At 42.6% G+C, this 18,342-nt stretch overlaps 2 protein-coding genes across 2 annotated transcripts in view; both read left to right on the forward strand.

Moving 5' to 3' along the window:
• The first annotated feature begins 6,348 nt into the window (after positions 1-6,348).
• LOC111160407 (heat shock protein family A (Hsp70) member 2) lies at positions 6,349-8,985 on the forward strand. Its single transcript, XM_022523511.1, has one exon. It carries the CDS (start codon positions 6,586-6,588, stop codon positions 8,491-8,493), a length of 1,908 nt encoding a protein of 635 aa, XP_022379219.1. The 5' UTR covers positions 6,349-6,585; the 3' UTR covers positions 8,494-8,985.
• Positions 8,986-14,710: 5,725 nt separating this feature from the next.
• LOC111140613 (protein phosphatase 1 regulatory subunit 36) overlaps positions 14,711-18,342 on the forward strand; it is a 29,934-nt gene continuing 26,302 nt past the window's right edge. The window contains 3 exon segments of the mRNA XM_022492808.1: positions 14,711-14,800; positions 14,802-14,852; positions 15,264-15,328. Coding sequence (XP_022348516.1) covers positions 14,711-14,800; positions 14,802-14,852; positions 15,264-15,328 — 206 coding nt within the window.

Raw genomic sequence — 18,342 nt, forward strand, 5'->3', positions numbered from 1 at the left:
GGTATAAAGTGGGATAATAACTTGAATATTCATTCTACTAATTAGACTAGCAAAAAATTAGATAAAGTTAGTTAGAATGTGATTAGTGGGTATAGGGGCCTGAAGGGAGCAGAGAAATCCACTAAAGACTTGAAATTCATATGAATTCAACTGCTTCAAGAGAAATAAGTTTAGAAAAGTGTTACATTCTAAAAAACATAAAACAAAATTTAAAACTATCGCTAATCTCTGGGAACCATATAAAACTGCAGACTTCTAAAAAGTAGGAAGCAGACAAGATTAAAGATTACTTTTAATTAAAGGTGCCAGATCAATATAAGTTGAGATTCAACTAATAATTTTTGACTGACTGGTAGAAGCAGATTCAGAAAAGGAACATGACTTGAATTGTGACTACACTAAAATGTAATGAATTACAATAATTATAAGTGATATAAGTGCATTCTATAATGTGATTATTTTCTGTATATCAGTATAAAACGGAGTTACTGAGTTACATGGGAAATTTCTGTTAACATTTTTTCAATCCATTGCTTTTACCTAATAAAATTTCCTCCTCTATGTTCAGAAGTTAAACTGTCTGTATATTACTTTTATTTATACTGTATTTTTTTCAACCTGGCTCTTTTACAAAATTGTGTGAAAAGTTATTATCAACTCCTTCCATTCTCTGATACAAAAATAATAAAGTATCTGATACAGCAAATTTTGGTGTTCCTGAGCAACTTAAGAAGTACACAAAACAGGGGTACCTGGATGGCTCAGTTGGTTAAGTGTTCCACTCTTGATCTCAGCTTGGGTTTTGATCTCAGGGTTTTGAGTTCAAGCGCCATGTTGGGCTCCACACTACAGTATGGAGCCTACTTAAAAATAAGAAAAAAAAATTGTTTTAAGTGCACAAAACAAATTAACTAAAATTCCTATTACCAAATCCTGGTTTCTTCTGTATAGAATGATTAGAAAAGTACTATCTCATGACAAACACAGATGGCAACAAATTAATTAGGTTTCCTCACAATATAAAAAGATATATTAAAAAAATCCACTGACATAGTATTTATTTCTTTCAGAGGGTTTATTTTTCAAAATAACAACAATTCAGAGAAATAACTTCCTTCTCAATACAATTCATTTTGTTTATTTTCAGGTTAAGAGTTTAATAAGTTGCCCCCCTCCAAAGTGATCAGCAAAGAGTATTTTCTTCATTTCAGTCCAGTTCCCAAAGATGATTGAGATAATTGCACAGAATTTAGTAAATATTAACAATTACAACAATATTGGGTTGGACTAGTCCACAAGACTATCCTCGAAGTTGGTGCTGTGCAAAACTGAAGTAGGCACAATTAGTGTTATTTTCACAAGTTCGCTTCTGGAAAAGCCTTTTCTAGGTTCAGGTCTTAGCCTTCCATACCAGGAAGTGTCCTCCTGCAGGCCATTGTGTGTCTACAGTTTCACTGTAATTTTTAAAGACTTGAGTTTTTCAAGATGAAAAGAAACAGTGGTGAAATTTTTCCCATAGTGACAGGTGACTGGAGAAATATTTCGTAACAGGGTACATCTAAAGAATAGAACTTGGCAGTATTTATAGAGATCTTCAACTCCAGTTTGCTCAAAGGTCCTCAAATTACAGCTGCCACTTAACTTCTCCTCAGGCCAACACTGCTTCCTCAAAACAATCCACAACCCTTCGTTGTTATTGTTGTCTTGTTTTTAATCCACAACCTTTGTAAAAGTTGTGTCTGGGTAGGAATTGAGAGAATTCCAGAAAATCCATACATTTTTTTCCGTGGTAATTCTGGAAAAATTCATTCTTACTCAGTCCCCTTACGGTAGGCCTGACTACCCAGGCATGTAGTTTTAGACCTCATTTTACTCATCTTTGTATCTCTAGTAAAAATATTTTCAGATTTGAGTTTGTTTCAATTTTTGGTCTCTTAAGTATTATTTAATACAGAAATAGAAGAGGTAGGCAGAGAATTTTCCCCTTATACAGGAAAAAAATGAAATTATTATTTCCAATTTTTTGGTTAAATTATGTGCCTAGGCCACTTTTAATAAACACTGAGCTAGTTAATCACTACTGTGTTCCACGTACTTTTCTGGGTACTGGGGATTAATTAGAGGGTTTGACATATGTTAAAGCTCTTTTTTCTTCCAGACTGTGTGGAACTTCAGTCTTTGGATTTTAAAAGTATTTTGAAACACCCTACTATTTATAATCTGCCAAAGAGATTTCCCTTGTTGAAAGTCAGTGGTAATTTCTATGTAAATAGTAGATTAGCAAACTTTGTTTCAATTGTATGTTAATAGTCAAGCTTTAAAAATCATTATAAAAGTACAAGAAAATTTAGAAAAAATACTGATAATCCTACCATCTAGAGATAATCAATTTTAATCCAGGTTTTGGATCCACTCAATATATGAAAGATTGTCCTACATATAAAATACGATACAGAAGTCTTATATCTTATTTTCCCACTTAATTATACCAGGAACGTTTCCTATGTCATTAAAAGTTCTTGTTCACAATGTTATGGCCACACAATAATTCATCATAAGAATGTATTATGTATTATGCTTTATGTAATCATTGTCTTATTGCTAGATATTTAAGCCACTTTCCTTTTGTTATTGTTATTATAAATAATATACCCATATGTTCTATTATTTCCTTAGAATAAATCCCACAAAGATTGATGCTAAATGAAGGGTATGATCATATTTAAGGTAAAGAAAAAAATGTTGTCCCATTGACCTTCAGAAAGACTGTACTAATTTATATTCCCACCAGTAGCATTTCCCTCTTTTGCTGCACCATTGCTGGTGTTGATGAATATTATTTGATCATAAATTTGCTAATTTGATCATTTTTAATGGGCTGTGTTTTAAATGAATTATGAGTCACAATCATCAAAAAGAAAAGAACAAATTTTTTAAAAAAATTAATATAAACAAGGAACAATATAAAAGTTCCAAGAATGGGGACGCCTGGGTGGCTCAGTCACTTAAGCAGCTGCCTTAGACTCAGGTCATGATCCCAGTGTCCTGGGACTGAGTACCACATCTGACTCCTTGCTCTGTAGGGAGCCTTCTTGTCACTCTTCCTCTGCCTGCCTGTGCTCTCTCTCTCTCTGACAAAATAAATAAAATCTTTTTTTAAAAAAATGCCAAGAATGGTCAGTATATGGCAGTGTTCTAGGGCTGCAAATGTTTATTTCGTATAAAATAAAAATGCAAACACTGTCTTTTTGGGAAAAACTCAGATACCATATGAAGTATAAAACATACAGGGGCCCCTGACTGGTTCAGTTGGTAGTGCATGTGACACTTGATCCTGGTCCTGAGTTCAAGCCACATGTTTGGGGTAGAATTTACTTTTTTCAAAAAGTATGAAGTATCAATTTACTAGGTAAAAAGATTTTATATATATATATATATATATATATATATGAAAGTAATGAAAATGCAGATAAAATTGCTATGGTGAGTTCAGAAAGCAGTGTTAAAGATGAATGTGGTGGTTAGACTGTAAGATCTGTAGTAACTATGCTTTTAGTACACAGTTACTCTACAAACCTCTCTGTTCTGAAGCTGTAGTTTTAGTATTTGTAAGAACTAGCATATTTGCTTTTATGGAATCTTGCTTTGCTTGAAGTGTGTGAGGGCTGTCTGAATACAGGAGTTCTGATGAGTTTGTTTCTCACTGTTTGCTTTCACAGTTGTAGCTGAGACCCTGTCTCTAAATTACACTGTATCATCAGTTCTACAAAGAATTCGTATTGCTCTCTCCAGCGGGCTAATCCCGCTTCCCTTTTTACATAAAAAGCAAAATTTCCAAGAATAAAATCAAGAGATTGGTACTCAATATTTAAGACAACTTTAATAGGAACTTTTTGGTTTTATCTTTGCTTCCCTAATATTTTCTTTAAAAGGTTTCCTAGTCCAATTTTTTAAAACTTTTTTTTTTCTTAAGTCTTTTTTTTGAGGCACCTGCGTGGCTCAGATGGTTGTGTCTGCCTTGGGCTTAGGTCATGATCCCAGGCTCCTACAATGGAGCCCCAGGTTTGGGCTTCTTGCTCTGAGCCTGCTCCTCCCTCTCCCTTTACTGCTCCCTCTGTGCTCTCCCCCTTTTTTTAAAAAGATCTTATTAGAGAGAGAGAGAGAGAGAGAGAGAGCAAGCTACCACGCACGCACCCCTACGCGTGCAGCAGGGAGGATTAGAGGGAGAGGGAGAGGGAGAAGCAGGTTTCTAGATGAGCAGGGAGCCAGGACCCTGGGATCTTGACCTGAGCAGAAGTCAGACGCTTAGAGGACTGAGCCACCCAGGTGCCCTATCTTTAGCTTCATTCACAGAAAGAGAGATGGGAATCCTGGTTGAAACCAACACTATTTAGCCAATGAGATTAACAAATTAATAGCAAATGTGTTTTTAAAAATTAGAAATGACATACACTAGATAAAAGAAACTTAAATTATTCATTGATTGATTTTACAGGATTCTGTCAACATTACTTCTTGGACACAGCTTTGTATGTTTCTTAGACAACCACTTTTCTCCAGCACTGTCTCACACAAAGTCTGATACAGGCCATACATTATTGTTAGCCTTCTTCAAAAAAGGGTCCCCCCCCCCCCCCCCCCCCCCCCTAGCCTCAGGAAAAAATCATGACACCTAAAGCTCTTAGGTGTATCCTGTCCACCTGAAGAGACTAATTTTTGCTTGTGTCCTTCTCCCTGAGTGACACTAACCTTCTGTACAGAACTTGTATTTGCCTCAGCACGCACTGCTCTTATCCTTGCTCAAGCTACAGTCCATAAAAAGAATGTCTTGCCTCCCCTCTTCGCTGGAAACTTCAGCGCCTGGCTCACATGTGCCCTCGTTTCCAGGAAGCCTTCACCAACACACTCTCCCCAGTCTGGATGTTCCCCTTCTTTGTGTTCCCACAGCACTCCTCTCAAATTACCTTTATCTTTTTATCAGAGTCTTAACCTCGTAAAAACTGACCGTTTGTCTTTTCACGCTCACATAATAGGTACCTGTTAAAGCTCATTGAGTGAATGTCCCCAGCTTTCCCCCATAATGTGAAGCGTTATCGCTGTTTTTGTCACAACAATTTTGTTGTTGTCATCCTGCAGGAGCCCTGTCAGCTGGTGCCAGATAGTACCTCCAGACCTATTCTCAGGGTCTTCTTAAACGTAATAGAATGCGTTACGCTCCTTTTCATATTTTTACTCTGAGGGTTTATGTCTTTGCCCTAAGTTCAGCATAGTTAACATAATCCCATCCAGTTGAACTTGGTCATAAAACATGACTCGGTCATAAACACGAGCGCGTGAGCGCAGGCTGGGAATGAGAGAACCGTGTGGGGCGTGAGCCTGAGTTATTTCACGGCGCTTCAACGTGCACGTTTTGATTAATTTGTAGATTTTCCAGTGAAGAACTCAAAACGGCGAATAAAGCACCTGAAACGGAAAATAAGGAAAGCAGTGGAGACAACAGGGAGACGAAATCAGGAAGCTTAGAGTGGCAGGACGAGCAGGGAAAATGGAGAGCGAGGTGGAGAAAGTTTAAACCCGGGGAGGACGACTCGCAGTCGCTTCCCAGTCTCCAATTTTGCAGACCGTCCGCACCGCGCGGAAACACCTCCCGCCTCTCTGGGCACGCCCCCGGGCTCCTGTGATCCCCGCCCGCCACGCAGTTTTTATCAGGCGCTCACACCCACAGAGACGCAGCAAAGCACGCTAAGTAAAGTTCCAGGAGGCCGACCAGGAACTTCAAAGTCGTTTCTTTTTGTCCCCGCCTGCGGGGGAGCCGCCCTCACGCCCAGGCAAAGCCAACTCCATCCAGCTCCTTCCATTGGCAGGGTTCGGGCGGAGGGAAAAAAGCTGGCTCTGGCCCTATTTCCTCCGAGCAGCCGACTCCAAAAGAGCTGCCCCGCCCCTGCGTGCTAGGTTAGTTGGGACACTTGGCTTTGAACTGCACTTAAGGCCTTAGGAACTGAGTTCCCCTCTCTGAGCTCCCGTTCCGCGTCTCCTCCCTGTACCACGCCCCAGCCTTTCCTTCCCCACCCACTTGGGAGTCCGCGCTGCTCATTGGTTGCCTTCTCTGCCAATCCAGCGGACATTGACGAATCCCGCCTTAGGAAAGGCAAAGATCGGGCTAAAGCGCTTACACCTGGCGGAGGGGCGCGAGCCTAACGCCCCTTAGCTGCAGGCGGAGCGCGAGGCTGGGTGGTCGGAGGCTGCCAGGGAGACTTGAGGGGACCCTCATTTGCATAACGGCCGCCCTTCGCCTCTGAGCACGGGCCGGGGTCCCGCCCCTCACCCAGCTAGAAATCTGTTGGGCTACGGGCGGGTCACTCCGACCCAGGCAAGCCTGTGGCGGGCTGTCCTGGGAGCGGATTGGCTCCGGGAGTTTCCAGAAGGCGGCAGGGAGGCGGCTATAAGAGCGGGGAGCCAAGCGAGGGGAGCGGGAGATAGTGTTTGTGCTCGCGGTGTCTGGTGCGAGGCGACCGTTAGTTGACGCCGCAGATTTTCGGTCCTAGGTGCTGTCGCCTAACGTCGCCTGCCTATCTTTCAGTCAGGATGTCTGCCCGCGGCCCGGCTATCGGCATCGACCTGGGCACCACCTACTCGTGCGTGGGGGTCTTCCAACATGGCAAGGTGGAGATCATCGCCAACGACCAGGGCAACCGCACCACCCCCAGTTACGTGGCTTTCACCGACACCGAGCGCCTCATCGGCGACGCCGCCAAGAACCAGGTGGCCATGAACCCCACCAATACCATCTTCGACGCCAAGAGGCTGATCGGACGGAAGTTCGAGGACGCCACGGTGCAGTCGGACATGAAACACTGGCCGTTCCGGGTGGTGAGCGAGGGAGGGAAGCCCAAGGTGCAGGTGGAATACAAGGGAGAGATCAAGACCTTCTTCCCAGAGGAGATCTCCTCCATGGTCCTCACTAAGATGAAGGAGATCGCCGAAGCCTACCTGGGCGGCAAGGTGCAGAGCGCGGTCATCACGGTCCCGGCCTATTTCAATGACTCGCAGCGCCAGGCCACCAAGGACGCGGGCACCATCACGGGCCTCAACGTGCTGCGCATCATCAACGAGCCCACCGCGGCGGCCATTGCCTACGGCCTGGACAAGAAGGGCTGCGCCGGCGGCGAGAAGAACGTGCTCATCTTTGACCTGGGCGGCGGCACCTTCGACGTGTCCATCCTGACCATCGAGGACGGCATCTTCGAGGTGAAATCCACGGCCGGCGACACCCACCTGGGCGGCGAGGATTTCGACAACCGCATGGTGAGCCACCTGGCGGAGGAGTTCAAGCGCAAGCACAAGAAGGACATTGGGCCCAACAAGCGCGCAGTGCGCCGACTGCGCACCGCCTGCGAGCGAGCCAAGCGCACCTTGAGCTCGTCTACGCAGGCGAGCATCGAGATCGACTCGCTATACGAGGGCGTGGACTTCTACACGTCCATCACCCGTGCCCGCTTCGAGGAGCTGAACGCTGACCTGTTCCGCGGAACCCTGGAGCCGGTGGAGAAGGCGCTGCGTGACGCCAAGCTGGACAAGGGCCAGATCCAGGAGATCGTGCTGGTGGGCGGCTCCACCCGAATCCCCAAGATCCAGAAGCTGTTGCAGGATTTCTTCAACGGCAAGGAGCTGAACAAGAGCATCAACCCCGACGAGGCGGTGGCCTACGGAGCTGCGGTGCAGGCGGCAATCCTCATCGGAGACAAGTCAGAGAACGTGCAGGACCTGCTGCTGCTCGACGTGACCCCGTTGTCGCTGGGCATTGAGACGGCTGGCGGCGTCATGACCCCACTCATCAAGAGGAACACCACGATCCCTACCAAGCAGACGCAGACCTTCACCACCTACTCGGACAACCAGAGCAGCGTGCTGGTGCAGGTGTATGAGGGCGAACGGGCCATGACCAAGGACAATAACCTGCTGGGCAAGTTCGACCTGACCGGGATTCCCCCGGCGCCCCGCGGGGTCCCCCAGATCGAGGTCACCTTTGATATCGACGCCAATGGCATCCTTAACGTCACCGCCGCCGACAAGAGCACCGGTAAAGAAAACAAAATCACCATTACCAACGACAAGGGTCGTCTGAGCAAGGACGACATTGACCGGATGGTCCAGGAGGCAGAGCGGTACAAGTCGGAAGATGAGGCCAATCGCGACCGGGTCGCTGCCAAAAACGCGGTGGAGTCCTATACCTACAATATCAAGCAGACGGTGGAAGACGAGAAGCTGAGGGGCAAGATTAGCGAGCAGGACAAAAACAAGATCCTCGACAAGTGTCAGGAGGTGATCAACTGGCTCGACCGAAACCAGATGGCAGAGAAAGATGAGTATGAACACAAGCAGAAAGAGCTCGAAAGAGTGTGCAACCCCATCATCAGCAAACTTTACCAAGGTGGCCCTGGCGGCGGCGGTTCTGGAGCCTCCGGGGGACCGACCATCGAGGAAGTGGACTAAGCTTGCACTCGAGTCAGCGTAAACCTCTTTTCCTTTCTCTCTTTCTCTTTTGTTTGTGTTTCTTTGAAATGCCTTTGTGCCAAGTATGAGATCTGTTGGAAGTCTTTTGCTAGGTGTATGCATGGGAAAGGAAAGTTGCAACAACTTAGTTTAATTATAAAAGGTTAGTTCTAAAGTTTGATTTTTAAAACCATTATTTGAGGTTTCTCTTTAATGCATTTTGGGGTTTGCTGACTTGAGCATTTTTGAGTAGCTTAGTTTGTGCATGGAGATTTGTTTGAGCTGGGAAACCTGAAGTTTGCACATAAGTTCTGCGGAAGCTTGGTAACAATAAAATATATAGAAGCTTGAATTGTTTATTTTTATGTACTACTTTAAGACTAAAATGAACATTGCAGTTATGTTAAGGACAGGCTTTTTTTTTTTTTTTTTTTTTTTTGCTAACAAATGCATAAATACAGAGTTAAAGTAAAGCGGAAATTGATCTCAAAATCACAGTCTTGGAGTTTTCAATTTTCCCTTCTCACAGTTTTACCCATGTTATTAGTATGAGGCAAAATGTATCTAACTCAGTCTTGTCTAATTCTCAGATGAGATTTCCTGCTTTGAATTACCAACAGCTTTTAAAAGGAGAAGACCTGGGTAAACTTTCCTCCTTTTAATAAAGAAACCAGACAGGTCTGCCAGTGTACCCAAACTCCTAAGCCTTGGTTTAAGTGTTCCAAGTGAAAATCCACCTGAATATTCCAGCAAAATGCAAGCCGTATTCTGGGGTTAAGTATGAAATGATTCTTTTTCTAAACTAACAAAGGCTGGGGCGGGAGTTGTCCTCTGATAATAAATAGACTGACGCAGTATGAAACAAGTTGGTTTTTGTGGCATGCCAGTGCTTGCGACAAGAGCCAGCAGGGCAAACTTTAAAGTCACTTTATATTAAGAGTCCAATTTAGTCAAACTTGTTTTAATTCTCTAGTGAAACAGCTTAACTTCTGAGCTTATCCAAATTCCATAAGGATAGGTTTTCAACAGTTACAATTACTTGGGGATAAAGGGAGATAATGATTTTTTTTTTCCTGATCTGAGAATCACAATGCTTTTGCAATACTTGCCTTAAATCACTAGAATAGATTTTGTGTTTTTTTTTTCTTTTTCTTTTTTAAATATTTGTTTTAAAGATACATTTATTTGGGGGGAGGAGGGGCAAATGGGCGAGACAAACCAAGAAGTCTGTGCTGAGCACAGAGCCCTATGTGGGATGTGGGATTCAGTCTCATCACTCTGAGACCAGACAGGAGCTGAAACCGGGAGTCAGCCACTTAACCAACTGTGCCATCCAGGTGCCCCAGATTTTCTTTTCTAAAAGACAAAACTGCAAGGTAGTCCAATATTTTGTAATATACAACTTGTCCATTTTCCTGTGTATCTGATTTGAAATTGTTACAGATAAGAATACTGGAAACTTTTGGGTTGAACGTCCTGGGTTTAAGCTTTAAAATGCACATCCTTAGGAGAAGGGGGTTCCTATTTGTATTTTTTAGTGGAATGACATTTCTACTTTGGTCTGATTTATTCTCTTTAAGGGGAACTTGGGAGAAATTCAGTAAAGCTGATTGGAAAATGCATAGTTAGCCTAATGTTTTCACCACATATGGACATTTTGATTCCTCTATTCAATGTAGATGTGCTTCATATTGTTCATAAGGTAACAGTGCATTATAGATGCTGTTTTTAGTAGTGGACCTTTCTGTATCATGCAGACAGGTTAATTTTTGAAATGATATAAAAACTAGAGAACAAATTAGCCTAAAAATACTGAGCTTTATAATGACCCTCTCACACAAGAGCTGACTCTAATATACATAAGTATTTTATTTTTTAAGCAGAGTCATTTGGGTGGGTGGGAGTGAGATAAAAAGGCAATTTTGAATCGTTCCAAAACTTAAAATTTTAAGGTAATTGCTCTTTACACTCTGAAAAGCTAATGGTAACTCCGTTTTTTTGGTGCTAGTGCCACTTTGGTAGAGAGTTTCCAGCAAGGAATCATTAAGGTTGTTTAATTAACATAAATTAATGTCACATAAATACTTGACAAACTACCTTAGTATTAACAGAATCCAGTGAATACTAGCTTTAGAGTGATCTTTAACATGAATTTTTACCAAGACAATGCTCATTCTAGTAACCTTTTATTAGTCCTTTATTTGTTGAAAGTGTTTATTTCTTGCTCTAACTTCAAAATGTAATGGAATCTTTCTGCAAGTGCAATTTGGTATTAGTATGATTCATTTTAGACCTTTATTCAGAAGAGATTAGTTTCTAAACTCAGAAAAATGACCACTGGTAGTCTCTTTGACTATCCTATGGCCTGGCCTCTGGTAACTTGCTATAACAGGAATATCAATTTATGTAGATACTTCATTTTCCGTTATTCTGAAAACTAATTTGTAAAACTCCTAGCCTTCTTGAGTGTTTTTTAGATTTTTTTTTTTAAGATTTTATTTATTTATTTGACAGACAGAGATCACAAGTAGGCAGAGAGGCAGGCAGAGAGAGAGGAGGAAGCAGGCTCCCGGCTGAGCAGAGCCCGATGCGGGGCTCGATCCCAGGACCCTGGGATCACGACCCGAGCCGAAGGCAGAGGCTTTAACCCACTGAGCCACCCAGGCGCCCCTTCTTGAGTGTTTTTAATTTAATTTTGTTTTCTCAAATTTAGATCTGAATTTTGTGAAGATAAAGCCACCAAAGTAGCCATTCAGTGTTTCCAGGGGTCAGTTGAAACTGGTAATTGGATTAACTCCTGGGAACTCCTTAACAGATGCTAGATCAGACGTAGTCAAATGACAATGGAAAAAGTACTTGATACTAGGATGAGGCTAAATTACCGCTTAAGGAATAATTAACATCACTTGAACTTGAAAGTAACGTTACACTAGGGCCTAGTGGTCTGGACTAAAGCTAACCCAATACATACAGAATGCTAAGGGATTAGAAAAGAACATTTTTCAGAATGGGCACTTAAATTTTACCTAAATGTCTAATATAGTTGTCTCTGTTTTAAGGCAATAAATCCAAACACCTGCCAAAATAAGACCTAACAGGTTGTTCATAGTATTTGAGATGCATGAAATTTCAAAACAAGCTTACTCTAAATTTTTTATGCTATTAGTTTGATGTATATAGTGGTAATTCATTAACATTTGTCCATGAGGAGATATTAATGCTGTTCACATCTTTAAATTTAGCATGAATAATTGGATACTTAATGTATCACCTGCACAACATGTCAAGGAGACTTAATGAGAATTTCTTGACCTATGAATTGAATGTAGTTTATAAAAGTTGTGCTGTGAGGCATGTTCCCTTTGCTTTTGAACACTGGAATTGAAGTTTCAAAGAATCACAAATCCATATATCACAAGACAATTGCTAAGGCAATATATATGTTTCGGTTAAGGAACAACAGGCATATTCAATTGCTTCTGTATAATGTCTAAATAGGAATGAGTTTTGAAGGATTATCCTTAAGCACTGCAATTAGATACAGAACAATTAATTATACATTCCTTAAAAATTATGGATCTTTAGAGATAGCCCTTGGAATTTAGGGTATATGCAGTGCTGAAATTTAATAGGGTGATAGTGTTGAAATGTCCTTCCTTTAGAACAAACAAATCAGGGGCGCCTGGGTGGCTCAGTGGGTTAAAGCCTCTGCCTCCAGCTCAAGTCATGATCCCAGGGTCCTGGGATGGAGCCCCACATTGGCCTCTCTGCTCAGCAGGGAGCCTGCTTCCTCCTCTCTTTCTGCCTGCCTCTCTGCCTACTTGTGATCTCTGTCTGTCAAATAAATAAAATCTTAAAAAAAAAAAACAAAAAAAAAAAACACCAAGAAGCCTTGGGCTCTTTCCTCTTTCAGTATAATTAGGTGGAGATTAGATAAATGGAGTTGATAATTCAAATACTGACATTGCCGTTTTCTTAATATGTTATTTTTTAAAGGTAGAATTATACTTTGAAAATCTGTTTTCATAGTATAAACATACATTATATTCAGTTAATGTCTTGGGCCTAAAATCTGAGACCAGCAACTTAGTTTTATGTTATATGCTCTTAGTTATATGACCTTGAGAAGTTACTCTTAGGCAAAAAAAAAAAAAAAAAATTCTTACAGGACACTTAAAATTAAATATTTAGACAGTACCTTTATCCCTACTTTATAACATCATGAATTGTTTTCTTAAAGGGAAAATTATATTTCCATTTTAGATGATGAGATTCTGATGTCATCTAAAAAAATCTAACTGGTAAAAAATCTCACCTAAGAAATGAATAGGTCACTTTTAAAATAAATAATGACTTAGAGCCATAAAAACAATCTTTTTTATTCCCTTTTTTGTTAGGATCTGGTAATAATAGAAGTATAAGATGGCCCCTTCAGAGCTACCGAAGTTTTCCTATAAATATTATGTCCCTCTAGCACAGGTGAAATAACTTGTCCTGTAACTTTTATGTAGATCATTGTTTTCAGTTCTCATCTCTTACTTTCTTAGTTTTGTACATTAGACAACAATGGTGAAAAAAGATCTTTGGTTTTCTATTAGCATTTCTTCACTCACTGGGATAAACTGAAGAAGTTGACTGAAGTGTGGTCTTCGGGACATTGGTGGTGAGGTAAATGGATTCGTTCTGAAGTCCTTGGTGTTTCTCAGGTCTTTATGGAGCATTAGCTCATAATTTCCCTGTCCTCCTCAACCCAAGTTATATACATTGTGAGGTGAAAAACTCTTGGTGACTGAAATATTCTTAACTCCTATTTCGAGTGAGTCATCTCATGTAATCAGTCCGTTCTGAGGCCACAGCCTCAAAGCCCCACTGCCAGTGTATAGGTGGGCTTCCATACATCTGAACAGCAGTGGGCTGAGTGGAACATGAATCCAGCGGATGTTTTATACTACTGTAACCAGTGGTTGGTTCTTACTAGGTAGTGGAGGGGGGGTGCAGAAAGGGAAAGCAGCCAGATGGCCATTGCCATCTTTTTAAAATTGATGGGAATATAGTTAATATTTACTGAGCATCTCTTAACCTAACTAAGCTGTGGGGATAACAAAGGCAAAATATATCAGGACTTCTCAATCATGCAGTGTTATCTAGCATTGCTGACATCAGTGTTGGAAAAAGACAAGGAAAGTCAGTTGCAAGAAAGTCAAAGGATTTGAAAAGTGAAAAGCATAAATGTAAAAATATAATGGAATACTCATTGACACAAAGCAAGTTACTTTGCTTTAAGCAACACTAATCTTGAGTACTTTAGGGTGGTGCTTTACACACATTACTCCATAAAAAACCTCATAACCCCTGATTTCGGTATCTTCATCAAAGTAGTCTTGCCCTGGGTAACACATCTAAGTTACGCAGCAGAACCAAGTTAAGAAAACTTTTTTTTCCCCACGCATCCTCCCCTAAATCTCACCGACCCGCCCCCCTCCCCACCACCGACCTAATCCCAATTAGGATTTGAAATTAATTTAGCGCTATTATATTTTGGGACAAAGGGATCTTCCCTATGGAACTGAAACTTGTTATTACAATTTAGAACAAAAACCTATTAAGTGGTTTACTTCACGGTGGGAAGGCCATGAAAAATCGACTTCTACAGAAATAACCCCCGGGCAGCTTCACTCTGCAGAAGCCTACAGCCCCCCCGGAGGTAGTCCAGGAGGACGGAACCCCGAGGGTCTGGGAGCGGGGAGGAGCCGTCTGCCGCCGCGGGGTCCGTAGCCCCGCGGTTCACCAGCGCGCCCACCCGCCAGCCTGCGCTGTCTGCGCCGCCTGCGGCGGAAGCCGGGTCCCCGCCCCCCGGGGCAGCCCTGGAGCCGCGGTTGCCGGCGCCGGCCGGTTCCCTGGGAGACCATGTTTGCGGAGCTGCGAGCGGACAGGCATCCGGTGCCGGAGTTTTACTCCCGGAGAAGGCGGTGGGACCGGCCGACCGCTTCCCTGCAGGAGGTGAGTTACGGCCTTGGTCGCTCCCACCCCCCGAGGCCGGGGCACTCCTGCCCCGCCGTCCCGTCCCCGGCCCTTAGCTCCGCCGCCCTGCCCTCAGCCCCCGAGGCGAGCGGCACTCCGAAGGACGTGGCCTTATTTGCCTACAAAACCGAGACGTAGAGAGGTGTAGTCAGCCAAAGGTCAGAACTGAGTTCTGGCTCCCTACCGAGGTGTTTGGATGTTTATGAAAGTTCCGCCTCAGCACCTCGAATTGGTTGGCTGTAAAGTCAATAGCCCTCTCGCGCGGAAAGCCGGCCCGCCCCGGGTGCGATCCCCGGCCTGCGAAGGCTGGCGGCTTGGTAGCTCCCATTGCTGAAAGGGTAAGCTTGTCCTTTGCCTACATCCCCTGAAGGGCGGGGTTGGTGTTAGAGCGCGCTCCTCTGCCGGCCAGTCTTATTTCCTCTTCCCCGCGGAGGCTCCCTGGGTGTCGGTTTATTGCGGTCTGAGACCCAGTTCATCAGAAAATCGCTCTGATGAGCCTTGGGCTTCTAATGCGGCCTAATTGAAATGTCCTCTCTTCCTCCTTCTCTTCCATCTGAACTACACCTGAACACAAAAAAGGATAAAATCCTGGCTTCAGTTAAACCAAAAAACCCCCGCAACACGACACTTGAAGACTCTACATCCTTACTGAATAAAGTGCAACAAGTGGGAATTGTTAAACGTTCATTGTGACGTGTATGTACTGTAAACTGAATTTTTAATATTTGCTGCAACATTTCATTTTATAGCAGTTGGGATTGCGACTGGGGATGTGGTACTGGAAAGATGAAACCAGAACTCTTGAATTCAGAAGGTAAATTTTATTAAAACTTTATTATAGCTTTTATAAAAATTACATGTGCTTGGGGTAAAAAAGAACATCAAGCAATACACAGGAGTATAATGAGCAAAATAAAAATCTGCTGAAATCCCACCATCTAGAGAAAACCATTTTGGGGAGCAGCCTTCCAGGTACCACTTTCTAATAACATTTATCAACTGCTTCCTATGTACCCACACTGTGCTAATCAGTTTGCCTACCCTTTGAAAAAGCTGTGTTTTCATCCACTTTTACAGATGAAGAAACTGAACTCAAAGGGTTAAACAATTTAAAGAAAACTAAGTGACTTGGTCAAATCACACAGCTCACAGGTGACTAAGATGATTAAAATCTAGGTCTGTTTAACTCAGAGTCCATATATATATGTGTGTGTGTGTGTATATATGTATATATAGATACATATATATATATATATTAAAGGTTTTATATATTTGAGAGAGAGCACGAGCAGTGGGGAGGGGCAGAGGGAGAGAGAGAAGTAGACACTGTGCAGAACAGGAAGCCCAACGGGCTCCATCCCAGTACCCTGGGATTACGACCATAGCTGAAGGCAAATGCTTAATGGGCTGAGCCACCCAGGTGTCCCAAGAGCCCACATTCTTAACTACTTTATAAAATTGCCTCTTGGAGTTACAGAAATACAGTTTTACATTAATGAGACTGTATTATACTTGCTGTGCAATAGACAGTCAATTCTCCAAGGGAAAATTATTAAATTAGAAAAAACTGATTTTAATCTCCATTTAGAAAATACTGACTCTATGAAAAAGTGAGTAACTTGGGATGTGTGGGTGGCTTAGTCAGTTGAGAGTCTGCCTTCGGCTCAGGTTATGATCCCAGGGTCCTGGGATGGGGTCCTGGGATGGAGTTCCATATCGAGCCCCTGCACTGAGCCCTGCATGGGGCCCCCTGCTTGTCAGAGAGCCTGTTTCTCCCTCTCTTCCTGGCTTGTGCTCTCTGTTGCTATCTCTGTCTCTCTCTCTCAAATAAATAAAATCTTTAAAAAATAAAAAAAAGTGCATAACTAAACCATACTAGCCACTGTTTGCTGTGTACCTAGCATGTGCCAGACATTTGCATGTTTTGTGATTCTTAAACAGCTGTGGAAAGTGAGAATTAATACCTCCATATTATAGATGAATAAACAAGGCTCAGGGAAATTAAGTGATCCACCCAAAGTCAGCCAGTAAGTACCAAAACTGACATTTTGAACCAGGTTTGTCTGATGCCAAAGCCCTTCCCACATAGATACACTGTCTTCCTCCTATAGACCGTAAGCCCCTCAGTGGCAGGAACTGTCTTACTCATCTTTGTGTCACCAGGAGCTGTCTACAAAACAAAACTTCGCAGAGTACACCCTCGCTAGATGTTTACTGAATATTTCAATAAACCAACTAGATTCAAGTAGAGGAAGGCCAGAGGCAGGGGTCCAGTTAAAAAGCTAGTTGTGGGAGAATTACAGGTAGCTATACAGGTACAAAACCATGAGTCGAAATGAAGTCTTGTATTTGGAGGAACAGAGAGAAGGGTGCAGGACTAAGAAATATGTCAGAGGTTGAACTGACATGATTTTGGATAGAATTGATAAGATGTGAAGCGAGAGGGAGAAAAGAGGTGCTCATGCTGATTCCCAGTGTCCGGCTCGGGTGATTGCATGGCTGGGGTTGCCCTTCACTAGTATACAGAATAACAGAACTGGTGATGTGTTTGAGGTTAACTGTGACGTGTTCCCAAATGGTCTCTTAGGCTGTTGGATAAATGGGGCTGGAGATCAGGAGAGGCTAAGCAGATGTACTTTATAGTTATATTATAAATGTAGTAATATTAATTGTCAAACAGTTTAAAGGCTAAGCATTATGTTAGGGTCAAAATCAAAAGTTTATATTTCATAGAGTACTTGTTTCAGTATTTCTGAGTAGTTTGTCATTTCCAAAGTGGTGATTCATTTCAGTTTTTTGTTTGCAGATGTGTCACAGAATTCTGTTGTGTAGCTCCTGAAAGGTCACATTCAGTGAATGTGAGATCAACAGTGAGAAAGACAGGAAGAGCTTTGGGATTAGACAGCCAAGATAATCACAGGAGTCAAAGTATAAGTTAAATATATGTTAAAATACTGGGGCACCTGGGTGGCTCAGTGGGTTAAAGCCTCTGCCTTCGACTCAGGTCATGGTCCTAATGTCCTGGGATCGAGCCCCACATCGGGCTCTGTGCTCTGCAGGGAGCCTGCTTCCACCTCTCTCTATCTGTCTGCTTCTCTGCCTACTTGTGATCTCTGTCTGTCAAATAAATAAATAAAATCTTAAAATATATATATATATATGTTAAAATACCAGAAAATATGGATATAAATTATAAGTGCCAACATTTTCATTTCTCAATCTTCATGTATATTTAAAGACTATCTCAATCCCCTCTCTCTCTCTCTTTTTTGTTTTGTTTTGTTTATATTTTTATTTATTTATTTAACAGACAGAGATCACAAGTAGGCAGAGAGGCAGGCAGAGAGAGAGGCGGAAGCAGGCTCCCTGCAGAGCAGAGAGCTCGACGTGGGACTCGATCCCAGGACCCTGGGATCATGACCCAAGCTGAAGGCAGAGGCTTAACCCACTGAGCCACCCAGGCGCCCCTTTGTTTTTGTTTTTGAGAGAGAGAGAGAGAAAGCAGGCGTGTGTGGGGAGGGGGAGAGGGAGAGGGAGTGGGAGAATCTCAAGCAGGGTCCATGTCCAGCACAGCCCATGCAGGGCTCGATCGCACAACCCTGAGATCATGACCTGAGCCAAAATGAAGAGTCAGATGCTTAATCGACTGAGCCACCCAGGTGCCCCTCAATTCTCTCTTCTAATGGTGAAAGTTGGACCATGCTTTTTATTTACTGACCTTTGTAAATGAAATTAATTTGCAGTATTTTTCAAGCTAATATTGAGTGCTAATTTAATGATAACCCACCCCAAGTGTCACTGTTTCCTGTACAACCCTACCAATAAATT

Source organism: Enhydra lutris, unplaced genomic scaffold (assembly GCF_002288905.1).
Source record: "Enhydra lutris kenyoni isolate GAN:26980312 unplaced genomic scaffold, ASM228890v2 scaffoldscaffold4, whole genome shotgun sequence".
NCBI lineage: Eukaryota > Metazoa > Chordata > Mammalia > Carnivora > Mustelidae > Enhydra > Enhydra lutris.

Excerpts from the sequence above, each read along its gene's own strand:
- LOC111160407 (XM_022523511.1), top strand. The coding sequence starts at position 6,586 with ATGTCTGCCCGCGGCCCGGCTATCGGCATCGACCTGGGCACCACCTAC.